General features: G+C 38.8%; 1 protein-coding gene across 6 annotated transcripts in view; it reads right to left on the minus strand.

The window, feature by feature from the left end:
- Window positions 1-273: 273 nt before the first annotated feature.
- Window positions 274-14,425, minus strand: part of Neto (Neuropilin and tolloid-like) — a 304,172-nt gene continuing 290,020 nt past the window's right edge. For all 6 annotated transcript variants that reach the window (XM_087343435.1, XM_087343436.1, XM_087343431.1 and 3 more), the window contains one exon: window positions 274-9,527. In XM_087343435.1, the coding sequence (XP_087199561.1) occupies window positions 8,652-9,527 (876 nt within the window). In that variant the 3' untranslated portion in view covers window positions 274-8,651. The remainder of the gene's footprint in view (window positions 9,528-14,425) is intronic.

A 14,425-nucleotide genomic window follows, 5' to 3' on the forward strand; every position in this document is an offset into this window, starting at 1 on the left:
CATGACTGTATACAACACATTGTCTTTCCATTGGAATATCTACAGATGAAATCTACTTCACTACATTAGATTTTCAAGGCAATATATTAACGATCGTAAAATATACTGACTCATACACCAGATAACGCGAAAATAGGCATGCACTCAAAATTAAAATTGTCTAAATACTAATTTAATTAAATGAAGCGAGAATGTTTTCATCACTGAGGATGTGTTAGATGCTTGGCAAAATAAATATAATGCACCTAAATGTTGGCAATTAAAGGAAAAAGATTGAATTGCAGTAGTAGAGTTTATTCATCCTTCAACGTGTACAGCTTATCTCAAAAAGGGAACATAAATATTTTTCATGCGTTCATTTGTCACAAACGTTTACAAACAATATAAAATTATAACGAATAACATTACGGGTTGTTGGTTGTTGCAAGGCAGCGTTGGATATAGCGACATCTTATCCTCACGTGGAAACATTCTACAATAAGATTTCAATATTTCTCAGTTGTATTTCCGAACTAGAACATGCGTAATACACGAAATGGTGGCCAACGTTTGAAGTGTTAACTATGCAATTCCTAATAAAAATAAATAAACATTATTACAATAAATTTATCTTCAACGTTATAAAATAAACATGTACTAAATTTACAAACCAGCCATACTGTTTACATGAATTAATTTTGAAAATAAATTAACTACAAAAATTACAGAATTACAATAATATTGTTTTTTACAATATCTACATTATAATATAATACATTCTACAAAAGAATTACAGACTTAATTGGTAATAATATTTTAGCAGTCGATAGTAACAATATATATATCATATTTTGACTGCAAAAAATGAAATTATTCCTAAGCTTTGTTGCCTATATTATCGATATTTATCTTTATGTTTTAACTTTCTTAACGTTAAATCTTGCGATAGCCATACGACATTAAACTCCGATGTCTGTTCTCTGAAATATTTTAGGCTTATGTAAATTTTATGTTATGTTTTACCTTCATTCAAATGATTTACTGCTGTTAACCATTAAGGCACAAACCATATGCGTTAATCAGTGGCGTTATTATTTAAAACATCAGCTTTTGAAACGAACCGCAAACAACTTTGCTTCCAGACACAAGATCAGCTCAACGGATATTTACTATTCGGTATAAAATATCTCACATTACATCACATCTGACAGTCAGTAGAATTAAAAGATTTCGCGTATCTGTACAGCACGTACTAGAGATGGCTACAATTTTAGCAAAATTCGACATACATTCTAATATGCAATCTACTGTGTCGAAGTTCTCGTCTACTAGACGATCTTTTCAATTACAAGACTAAATGAATTACTAATCCCAATATTCAGTGTTGGATTAATTATAATACAATTAATTAAATCAATGTATAGGCCGGTTAGTAACGTTTCATAAATTCACGAGAGTAGAGCTGCTTGGTGTTGTCAGAGTCTGCTTTTCCGGAATTAAAGCAATTTTCCGCACTTGTTTATTGGCTTTATAAAGTATACGATACAATATATGTTATAAAATATAATGGATTCGAAGACAATGTGTTAACTATAGATGGGAAAAGTGGGTTTGTGCTGAAATTAGATTAATTCATACTGAGTCACATCAGTGACCCATTTATTTACCCCGTCCTCTTATTAATTTTCGGGGTCCGCAGTGGCCGCGCGGTCTGAGGCGTGGGCCTTGTGCCGCTTGGTCTCTGGGACCGTGGGTTCGAATCCCACTCAAGCCATGGATGTTTGTCCGCGTTTTTCTGTGTTGTGCTGTCCTGTGTACAGGTAAAGGCCTTGCGACGGGCCGATCCCTCATCCAAGGAGTCCTACCGAATCTCTACAGATCAAGCAAACGAAACGTTTGGACCTGCAGTGCTCAGGCACTTGAAGAACGGGTCGTTCCCAGTATCCCAGTATCTTATTAATTTTACATTGGGTACCGGTTTTAAAAAATGCAGATGTGACTTTAAATTCCATAGTATTATTCTGGTATTACGTGCCACTAGTTTTCTTATCATGGTGAATGGATCTACAGAAATAACTGAAATACAAAATATTTCACAGTTAAATGTATAATTAAAATCAAACGAAGTTATAAACTGTACAGTTTATTTAAATTAACTCTTAAATCTAGAATATGATTAAAACTGACGGCGAGCATTCGATTCCGTATTGCCGCCCACAGGTTAGGACCGGTCGGTGAACGAAGACTAGTAGAGACACCGAACAACTGGTGTCTGTGCAAAGATTTATCAAAGTGAACGACGAATCAAGACACGGATTCAATCGAACGCCCGAGTGACCCGCTTGATTTGACCCGTTCGTTCCGTGACGTCACAACACGACTGAAAGCCGCAAATCTAATTTCGTATACCGTGAACTTTATTGCAATTCGCGTTGTATTAATTTTATCTAATCTTTCAGCTCCACGCTCGTGAGATCGTGAATCAATAACTGAGATCGTAAATCAATAATCCTTATAAGAATTAACATAAATTACAATATAAATCACAAGGCCTATATTAGAACGGTATGCATCATAATGTGAAGATACGTAAATAAATATAGCTTTCACGCCCTGGAAACATAACAGAGAAGTAATTCGTATCTAAAATTGTAACATGATATAAAACAGCTTTCATCAAGTGCGGCCGTGAAAATAAGACTGTTACAGTGTTGGAATTTGTAGTCCTATCTAGCATTCCTTAAATTTCTAATGAATATTGCATATTTTGAAACATCAGCATCATGATGTTACTTATGGCAGTTTTCTTGTAAACCGCAGATATAATGTGACTTTTTTAAGTTCGCTAATATAATAAAAACTGTGCGATATCACCAGAAGTAGCAGTTAATGGTAAAAACATATTTTGAAAAGTAGTGTAAAATCACAAATTAAAATGTATAACGCCAGTTTCTGTAGTTATAACTGGAAAGTGTTACACTACTTCAACATCCACAACTCTTCATGCGAGTTTAAAAATACACACCATCATCGTCCATGTTTTAGCCATACCACTTTCAATATAGTATCTGAAATGCCACAAACTTCTTACGCAATTGCAGAGCTGCTAGTTCAGATATTTTCAGGCGTCAGAGGCCGGCAACACATACACTACACACAGTCGCTCAGTTTACCACAATATAGCATTGTATTGTTCCAATTACACGTTCTCAAAATTCTTTTCATTTAGAATATAATTTAACCCTGAGACGCAGTACTAAAGTGTATCGATAAGGGACTGCCTGCAAGAACGTTTTAACTCAAAGAACTGATCATGTTATTTCAGATACCCCATCTGATTTTCATTACCTGTAGTGTAGATATATTTGCAAGACATTAATGGCTGACTGGATGAAAGTTTAAAAATACTCAACATCGTTGCAGGTAACTAAAATGGTTTTTGTTGGCTAACGAAATATTACTCTCTATTCACAGATCGTCTTTAAATATAATAATTTTAATATTATTTCAGACATACTAATTTCGTCTCTTAACCTGTAACAAACTCACTACTGTGGCTAGATAAAAGCAAAATATTCCAAGCCCTTAAAAGAAAATTGTTACAAGAGTGAGATTTGTTGTTCACGGCGGAGAAAATGTAAATTGTGGCCTTCTGAGTAGCGATGCAGGTGGTTACTAACCTTCCTGAAGAACCACTTACAAGACTACACTGCGTCAGATACAACAAATCCACTATTAACATTTTAAAAAAGCTTTTCGAGGGTGGAATTAATTGTGTAACTTCGGCTTTCGGGGATAAGCAGCTTCGAATGGTGGACGTTAGCTACCGAACGTTTCGACAAACATTACATTTGCCACCTTCACCCTGAACATTCGACATGGTTCATAATCTACAGCCGACGTTGTACGTTACAATAGGATTTATTGAACATTATAATTATGAGTCGAAATTCCGATATTTTATGAAAAAGCAGTGAGAAAGCTCCGGAATCTGTTGTGTGGCCATTTGTTTAATATCTTCCTGATTTGTTACTGCAGAAGTTACGTTTACAGTAAATTTTGAATTATCTCACTAATGATCTGTGTTCTTATGTTGTAACATATGCGACAATGTTAACAGCCTATAAGTTTTATTTCGTAGCATGCCACCGCCGTCTTACGAAAAACTACTTTCTCGTAAGGAACTTCTTACACTGTGACGTCGAATTTAACATTCTTCATGCAAACGAAGAATGAAGAAATATGAACAAAAAAGGTTAAATGCAACTTTTGGGTAAAATACAAACTATACAAAAATATTTTCGTAATAATAATTTTCTCAAAATGAGTGAGCTTTGTGCATATTCTGTACATATGTATTTTGAAGAAACTTATAACTTTTATCCATGGAATTTTCAACATGATATGCCAGCGTGCCTCAAGTCGTTTCAATAAATATTTTGAGTATATATTTTTGAGAAAACTATTAACTAAGCTAGGGCAGTTACAAAGAGTTTGTAACATTATACTATGTAAATACAACCCGTCTAAAATAAAATAAATTTATAACTCACACCAAGGTAAAGTGTTAAGCATCACTTCTTACTAAACCGTGGCCAAAAAGATTTAGAAGCAATTACTCCAATTATGTAAGTCTGTACTTCGTTATCACTTACATCTATGTACAGACAAAATCTGCATGACTCTATTACGCTTTTGATTTTAAAAACCACGTTTTACGTAAAAGCTTCTTAAAAGCTGTCTGAAAGTAAAAAAGTTTTTATTTACTAACTCCCTGATTTTAAAAATCAGAATTTTAGCATCCGACGTTAGGGAAAGTTAATGTGTCAATATTATCCACCTTCCATTCTCACTTCTTACTTCTTGATATTCTAAGTTTACGTAACCATCCACTTTTCCAGAAGTCTCCCCGGCAAAAATCTCTCTCCTTGCCCAGCCTCTCCAACGTTTCTGACTTTACTAACTCAACAACACAATTTGTCTGTTTAAATCAAAACGTTCCTCGTTACGCAATGTACTAAATGAACCAATTTAATTTATTTCCCCTTATATCCAAACACTTTAATTAACCCTCCTTGTAATTTTTGTTCTTAGTCAGACTAAGAGAACACGGCTAATACCATGCAAAACAAATGTTAAAGGAACTTAAACCTATTTTTAAATACAGGTACACATACAAAGCTACAAGGTTTTAGATTATCTTTTTACGTTAGTAGCCCTACGCGTATTTCATGTAAAACAAACGCTCCCGTTTAGTCTGTAACTCGGTGAACCGACTCTTCGTATAGACTTAAAAACACACTTTGTGGGGCCAAGCTATTTAATTTCCCAATAAATTCAAATCTCGCTAATTTTCGGAGATTTCTAAAGTGGCTTGTCTACCGGGCGATAAACCCCTGAGCAGATTTATTGGAATTCGATGCACGTAAACCTAAAAGCACACGCTCAACAACATTGGAAGTGTAAACTATCGTTCTCGAAAAGAGACCTATGAATATTTTTAACATATTTAACCAGATCGATTACTTTTATCCTTCTTTTCTTGTGATATGTCGACAGACGACTACTAAATTGTGAACTGCAGTTGTGACTGCGAACAATAAAACCTTTTCCCTTCACTATACTTTACAATATTTAACAAAACTGTCAAAATATTGTAAAATATGCAAGAAACGTTTGCATATTAAATGTAATGTGTAAATTAGGATGAGGTACACGTATAGAAAATACATTTATGTATATAACGCCTGTAATTTCTCTAAATATCCTAAGATAGATCTCAAAACTATAATGCACGTAGCTCATATTTTGGAAATATTACTTTCTCTTAATTCCAAACACGGGCTGAAGTAATTATTTTCCCAGCAACACATTATATTGTAGTTGCTCTGTGAGAAATATTTGTCCTATGACATTATAAAATGTAATTAGAATTTTTAAAAACTTTCTAGGGATGTAATAATACCACACTACAGAGCTATTAAATTTTGGATAAACATTTTCACCAAAGATGATCGTGGAAAATTATCAAAGTACGTAACGATCACGTCCTTCCACATTCTTGGATCTTTATTTAATCACGTTCGCTTTCACATGTAATTCAATGCAAAATTACCTTGGAGTCCTAACATGGAAGTTCAGTGCCCTAAGAATCATCCGGACATGTCATTCGGGTATTCAAAACTGGGCTGGCCCGCGAAAAATTTACTTTCATCTACGGCAGTGGTTTTCAACCTGGAGTACGCGTACCCCCGGGGGTACGCGAAGACATCTTAGGGGGTTATTATTATTATTATTATTATTATTTAGTGTTCTGTCTGACGACGGGTCCATATGAATAGGAACCTGGGACCTGTTCATATACGTTCTTGGCAGATGATCCAGAAGTGGTTTACCATTGCCTTCTTCTGTGTGTGAATGGAGTAATTGTTGGGAAGCCACGGAGAAACCGGAGAAGCCCCCGGAGGAAACCTCCGTGTTGCCTAGACCACGGCCTTGCCCAACACTAGTTATAAATTCGGGCACCGCCGGGAATCGAACCCGAGACCCCAGGATTACAAGGCCAGCGTTCTAACCGCTAGACCACCGTCTTAGGGGGTACGTGAAATTAAAAAAATATTTATTATTTTATGATAAACACTGAATAATCAGTAATGCAATTTATTTAATTTATTTTAGATGTAGATTATATACTATGTATAACTTGAATTATACACCAACAACTTTGGCAGTACAAAGTTGAAGAGAAATTATATCTGGGGGTACGCGAACAAAAAAGGTTGAATACCACTGATCTACGTCGATACACTAAGGAAGTCGGCTAAATGCACCTTCTCCGGGCGTTTCGCTGATGCACGAGTCTGTCTGCATATACCAGATCAAACGAAATTCGAGAAATAATGGCCACCAAGCAATTCTGAATTCTTCGTCAACTCGTCTGCTAGTGAGAACGAAAAGATTAACACATACAAAACCATTACGTCTTTAGTCACGTTGCTTTTTATGAGTGTGAAACTTGGTTTCTCATTACGGGCAGTCAGTTACTTTGGCTTACGCTTGGGGCGAGCGAGACCTTGCAGGCTACATCTGGCTAACGATGCATTTTTTCTGATCGGTTCTATTTTGTTCCAGTGTATGGAGCACAAATGAACCAATAAAGGAAACAGAAGTCTTTCTAGTTTCAGTTTTTCGAAATGTTAGCCTAGAAAACGTGGCTAACATGATTAACATGAACGCTGTGTTCCTAGTTTCATCAACTCTTTCTTCGCCACTCTGTGAAATATTCTCTTTTCGTCTAAGACTTTCCTTTTGTTTTTGGAAATGAGTCAGGGTAGTAAGGGGAATTGAGAAAACTTCATAATGAGGCACTTCTTAATATGTAAACGTCACACAATGTTATTATGGTAATCAAAAGGAAAATAAAATATGTGGGATATACAACACACATGGGGAGATTAGAAATTCACGCAAAATTTTAGATGGGATACCTTAAGACAAGAAACCACCTGGGGGGCTAGGTATATGTTGGCGTAAATATTATAGTTTATATTAAGGAGGTAGGGATTAAAATGGGTTGGATAAAACTGGCTCAGATGAAATCTAGTACCACGCTCATTTAAACACATATAAGGATCTTCGTTCTCCATAAAAGGCAGTGAATTTATTGGCTGGATTAACGTCTATGAGTAATTTATGATAAGGAATTAAGTTTCTCGTGTCATTAATGTCTGAAATAAATTACTTACATACTCAATACATTTGAGAAAGTAGTTTTTCAGACGACATCGTGTACCTTGCAATTCAAAATCTGGATTTAGTGGTTTGAACGAGCAAACCTCCTGACTATAGACAGCAAGATGACAGTGTTCTGCCATTCGCTGTACGAGGTCAGATCGTTCATTCGCTGAAGTAGATATTGCCTCTTTCTGTTCTCTCAAGTCGTTACGAATTTGCAGAGAAGAAAGACAAAAATGTAGGCCTAAGCTTCGACGTTGGGGCGACGTTTTGACGATAAGTGTCCACCGTACAAAGAAAATAAAGTCAGAAGCTCATCTAAATAATACTTTAAAAGTAGTTCTTCCTTACACCGATGTTTAAGGAAACGAAAGGCGTTCTAAAAAGCTAATCACGGGAGACTTATTTAACATTAAATGTGGTGATATATTAGTTGCTACTGAATTTCGTCAGAACGGTTTACTAGAAAGCCCTTTGTCATTATCAGAAATGGCTGCTGTTCTCATTAACACGTTCACGGAATATTTTCTCTTCAAGATTATTCACCGCCTGCAATTTTTATTTGGAGTTACCATCTGCGGTTCTTTTTTTAACACGCATTTCATAACCTGTACTTTGTGCTTCTTCTGGGTTGGCACACACCACTGCAAGCCGCAGTATCCAGGCTGCAGTTTCTTTGATCACCGAATATGACGACTATTTTAAGACATTCCTTTGTTGCCTAGTCCCTCCGTAACAGATGAAGCCGAAGTCTCCTCACGTTCTACTGACAGGATTCGTCACGTGACCAGCGTGTCCCTGACGTCATACTGGGTGCAGCCGTCCTTCCTGCTCTGGTGCTGTTGCTGTTCCAGCTGTCGCTTGGTTAACTTGGCCGTGTGCAGGAACTGTCGAGGGTGACGTCGCCGATAAGGCTCCCACACGGCGTGTCACCGCTGTCAGTGCGTTACGATCACGTCTGGTGCAGATTTGGTCGACTGGATGCTAAAAGGCCGACTTGCAGTTGGCGGCGGTGGGGGGACTGCGGCGTGACGTGGCGGAGGCGGTACCGCGTCTTCCCCCGCATCTCTCCGAGGTGACATCTGCTCCATCTCTATCACTGCTTCCGCCCGGAAGCGCTGTGACTCTGGCGACAGAGGGTGCTGATGATGATGATGGTGATGATGATGGGGGGGCAGGGTGGCTGTTCTGGAAGACTGGGAACTATTCTTCAGGTTGGAACTGCCACCGCTCCCGTCATGGCGTTCCCTGTTGTAGCCGAAAGTCGAGAAAGCGCTTGTATTTGATGAGCTGTTGTGGGGTGGCACACTCTGCTGGGGTGTGGGTCTGCCGCGTGACGACACTGGGGGCGGCGGTGGAGGCGGCGTCAGGCTACGATCAGAGTTCGTGTTCATGAACAGACTCTCCCGGGTCTGGCACTCGTTGTCCCTCATCTCCGGAGGTGGGAAGGCCGACATCTCAAGGTCGTCATCGTCCTCCTCCTCGTAAGCCTGCTGCTGGCCCTGTTCGTCCCTCAGAAACACGGCGTCTCCGTTAGCTGGGACACCCGCCGTGTCTGTAGGAACGCTGGCCCCGAGGAGGATGGGCATGAGGTTGCCAGCCCCTGGAACATAGCATTCATCGGGGTCGGCCCCGCGGTGCGGTGACTCGGCGTCGGACCGGACTCCTCGCAGCAGGTGGCGCGGGGACACGATGCCGCCTGCTGAACTGCTGTTGCTGCGGCTTCGACCTGCAGGCGCCACCTTCGGAGGGTTCAGGCTCTGCGGTTTACCCACTTGGTCCAGCCGGGACTGGCGGGACTGCCGCATGTGCTCCTGTAACAGTTGGTAGTTACCTGCTGGTCACTTGATTCTATGTGGCTCACACATTCCCATCTATGCTCAAGTCTTCCAAGTGATGCGTTTGCTTGAATTATTCCAAACAAAAAGCTGTTTGCATAACTCGTTTCCACCATGCGTGCTATATGTTACGCCCATCTATTAATAGAATATATATCATAAAGATCCTCAGTATGTAACATTCTTCGCATTTCCCTTCCGTCAAAAAGCTTCAACTTTTATTTTCTAATTACCTCCAATCTCTATGTTATTTGTCCATCTATTTGTCTGTGTATCTATAGGGTATTTTTCGAAATGAGGAGCAGGTTTGAACCCAGTACTAAATTACGGGCAGAATGGCAGTTTTATTTATTTTATCTGGGAGCGGTGCAAAAAAGTTTGTTAAATAAGCGCTGCTATGCATTCCTTGTATCTTAGTACTGGGTCATTAAAACTGACGTGTTTCGGAGTTATTCACGCAGCGATGACTTGTCATCTCAATAAACAAATTCTTCGCTTAAGAAACTTGAATTACGGTCATTAATACGAAATTACCAAAAACAAAAAACAGTGACCCAAAATGAATATTATATGTAAATCACTAATTGCTTTGGACACACCTTTTGTTTTCGGACGGTGCTGTAGTTCGACTACCGATTCCAATTACAACACAAAATTCAATTATGCCGGTATTCATGTTTTAATTGAGTTTCCAGTTTACCCACATCGGGTTGAATGATTTCCCACAACCTGACACTTTTAGACAATATCTTTGGATAGATTAGTACTCAGAATGCTGTCAAAGTAATGTGGCTAATCTGTATGTTCGAGTTTTCTCTTTACAATATCGGTCTGATACCGGAAAATGCTGTCTGACGGGTTTCGTACTTTTCTAATACACAGATCTTAAAATAGGCCACGACCGAATTACAACCCACTCTTTTCAGTTCATCCACGAAATCCTCCTCCTCTCTTACTAGACGCAAAATATGTTGCATAGGAACCAACTGAGGAAAATTATGATGATGATTCATAAGTTATTTAACGATGCTGTTACAACTCCTGAAGTTACATATTGTCGAACAAGATGCGATAATCGAAAATCGCGAGTAGTTAGTAGTTAAGGATTTTAAAACAGGCTGTAGTCGCTTATTTGAAGGTAATATCTTGACATTCGACTGGAAGAACAGAGGAAAACCGCGGGCAGATAAATCCAACACAGTTTTGAAACCGGGATATCCCGAATACGAAGAATTGATGGCCGCAGGGAACTAACTTTTAAATAAACCTCTGAATCAAGATAAGTAACTTGACATAATTTTAAAGTACATTTATGGACCGAATCGAGAGTAACGATAGAAAAACCTGCAAAAAGTGGCTGAATGTCTAACACTGAGGGAAATTGAGGATTTTAGTACAGTGGATTCCGGTTAATTGGGACACATCGGGACCAGAACACTTTGGCCAAATTAAGCGGCTGCCCCAATTATGCGAAGTTTGACGTAGAGTTAAAAAGGTTTGTTTCTTTAAGATTTATCCCAAATAAACAGCTGCCCCGATTAACCGATGGCTCAATTAACCGGAATCTACTACATTGTATTTAATCGAAGGCGTAGAATTTTGTTTATTAAAATAAGTTCGACAGATAGTACTCGATTCGTTCTATGAATACGCCATCTGCGGAATTCAACGCAGTGTACTAATGAACTAGAGGAAGCTTTAAAAGAGCGTAACAAGGAACACGAAGTGTCCCTTGAGTTCCCCCTCGACCCGAGAGTGTTTTCCCGCTAATATTATTTCATTCTGACTTATTTCGAACAGACTCCTAACTATAAGATTTGAGGCTCTCACGGTGATGGAAGATTTCGATGTTGGTCTTCTTCGTTGTTATATAGTGTGAACTTGGAGGTAGATACCAACGTTTCTAAACAGCATATTACCTCCATCTTTAGGGTCGGCCTACTATACAAGCAGAGACCTCAAATTCTTATTGTAGTCTCTCATTATACCCCATTTTGTTCTTCAAAACAGTAATATATCATTACGTAATCCAACTTGACAAGGAGAAAATACCTTACCAAAATTCAGGTTGAATTAGTTTTAAGCTGAAATGCTGTGAATTTACATATTTCACAGCAGAAAGACGTTTCTCTTATAAATCCTGTAATTACGAAGTGATAAATACAAGTCACTGTTATATAAGGATAAGACCGGTTGGACATGTAGCACACATGGAAGAAATGAGAAATGCACATACTTTCTAACGCGAAACCTCGAGGGAAGAAGCCACATAGAGATACAGGTACAGACGGGAGGATAACGTAAAACTGAATCTTCGAAAAACAGAGTGTAAAGACGGGGACTGCAGGGAACTGAGGATGACTCTTCTGGGACTGTGAGCCCAGTAGTTCGTAGAGATTGGTCGGCCTTTCAGAGGTACTTACTGACTCACCGTCAGGGTGATACTCTTATCGCCCTCATGATGGAGGCAGTAAACACATCTGAAACGCTTATCAATTATCGGAAAAACCGTAAGATGGACATTTTCTTATTCGCCGTCTTGAGAAACTTATATGTCACTACAATGAAATGAATCAAGATATGCTGCCATTGTGGACTTTCGTGGTTCCGGTGATGACTGTGGTATATTTGGTGTGAAAGTAGATAATTTTTTGACCGGATGAGAGATTTTATACTTTTCGAGAAAATATCCTGCAGGTAACACGAGTTAGATCAAAGCGCGACTATATTGTATTCAGCTCAAAATGATTCTAGTGAGATTTTGAACACACGTGGAGATTTCAAAAGGACGGGTCAGGTCTGGACGTGTCTTTATTAGGGCGGCCGCACACCAATTGCGTCAAGACAATCATCAAGACATGAGACAAAAGACGCAGTTTTGCTTCATTCGTGATTCAGACTCGAGTCCGCACACCGAAGTAGCAAGTGTCTGCGTCTTATCATATCTTTTCTAGTTGATTCTTGGAACGGCTATAGCGTGTAAACCTAATAAAACAGACAATATAATACGGGCAATCTGTGTCCTCCATAACTTCATCAGGTTAAAAAACGGCTTATTTAGCGAGCAGAGTTTAGGTGAAGATGATGATGACCATGACAAAGGCAGTTGTGTATCTATATTCCAGCCCTGCTGCAGAAGAGCAACCACTGAGGCCGTTGAAATGAGGAACCATTACTTTTTGAAACCAAATGTAGCTCTTCTTTGGCAGAACAAGTACACTTTAACATAAATCTTTTCGTTTTATGTGTGAGTGAGAGCAGACTTGTACGAAACGAGCTTAAGCTCAATGTGTATAATAGTTAATACAATCATTAGCTCATTAAAATAAAATTAATCAGTGCATTTACCATCGTATGTTTACTTCTTTTGAAACTGCATGCCAAGCTTTATCAACTTCCTCCTTGTTTGAGTGGCCCAGGGTCGAATAATCGTATATTACCGGGAATTTCTCAACAGTCTGCACTATCTTAATATTTGTTTGCTTTTCACTCATGTCGATAACGTACACTGGTGCTGTTACTTGAGTACTGATGTCTCAGTCTTGACGCACAGAAAAGGAACATGCCGAGTCTCGCTGCACGTGTCTGCAGCATGAAGCTGACGTCAGCATCATGACTCAGACCGGCGTGCGGCGGTTTTCATAATCTCATTCGTTTCAACTATGCTCCTTTCTTTGCGTCATGTCGCAGACATGACGCCTTGACTGTTACATGCCTTGACGCATGCCGGTACCTTATGCTTCATGGCGTTACGTCCACTGGTTCACAAGTAATTAGGGTGGAGCCGCTTAGGAACTGCGCACCCACAGATACGGTATCCTTTCGAAACCAGCGAAAAAAATTCGCATTGTCGCGTTTCTGTTTTGATGCTTTATTGATCTGCATAATTACTTCAAGCACAAGTTGGCGTGAGATGGTAGACTGTTGACAAAAGCTCCTCACAACGTTTCTCCATTAATTAGTCCAGAACCTTTGTTTGCTTTCAAATCAATTCAGAAAATGTCGGAGCGACAACGGGTTTCGATTCTTTGGTGCAATTCTGGAAGGGGGGACGACATTTGCTCTGCAGAACAAGAAAGGGCCGTCTTTTACGTAATGAAGATGAATTGCTTCCCTGCCATTTTATATGTTGCTTCATTTCGTTTTAACGCCTCCTTTGTAACCGCCTTCATTCGAAAAAAAAGCAGAGTTTTATAATCCGCGCTTGGGTACAATGTTCATTGCTTGTACATTCTACACGTTGCGTTGTTCATTATAAGGTTTATACTTAATCTTTGCTAGCGTCAAAGAAAGAAAATTAAGCCAAGTGAGATGAAAGAGATCTATAATGAGACAAGCATATATATTTAAAGACTACTTTTAAGCGTGACGTTTCATTATTAACATAATTACTCGTCTTACTTGATGTATAATCACCCACCATACAACTTCATATTCTGTAATAGCTTAACGAGATTCATGTCTCCTCTTTATCTTCATCACCATAATCACCAGATCATTCACATTTCTCGTAAAGTAGCCCCAGTTATCCCGCTAAGTTGATGTAAGGATGGCTGTTTTCTGAGTTGTTGCGTTGTGTAGTCTGGTAGAAGTTTACCAACGTTTCAGAGGTCCCTGCTGTATCCACCATTATCTTGCTACGTTTTAGTATTATTTCCAAGATCGAATAACACCTTCAAGCGGGCCACGAATGCTTACTTACAAATCATTATCTAATTCGATTCACAGCAATATCTCGATCATATTCAACTCTATACAACCTCCAAAATTGAAACAGCGTTTTACATACCTTAATAACACATTTCTGTAGTATATATGCAAAACATAAACTGGACTGGAGCTTCGTGGGAGGGTTCCGTGAAGTAAATATGAAT

Source organism: Zootermopsis nevadensis, unplaced genomic scaffold (genome assembly GCF_977971745.1).
Source record: "Zootermopsis nevadensis isolate Lab colony 2312 unplaced genomic scaffold, Znev_1.0 Znev_ptg000006l, whole genome shotgun sequence".
NCBI classification, from domain to species: Eukaryota; Metazoa; Arthropoda; class Insecta; order Blattodea; family Termopsidae; genus Zootermopsis; species Zootermopsis nevadensis.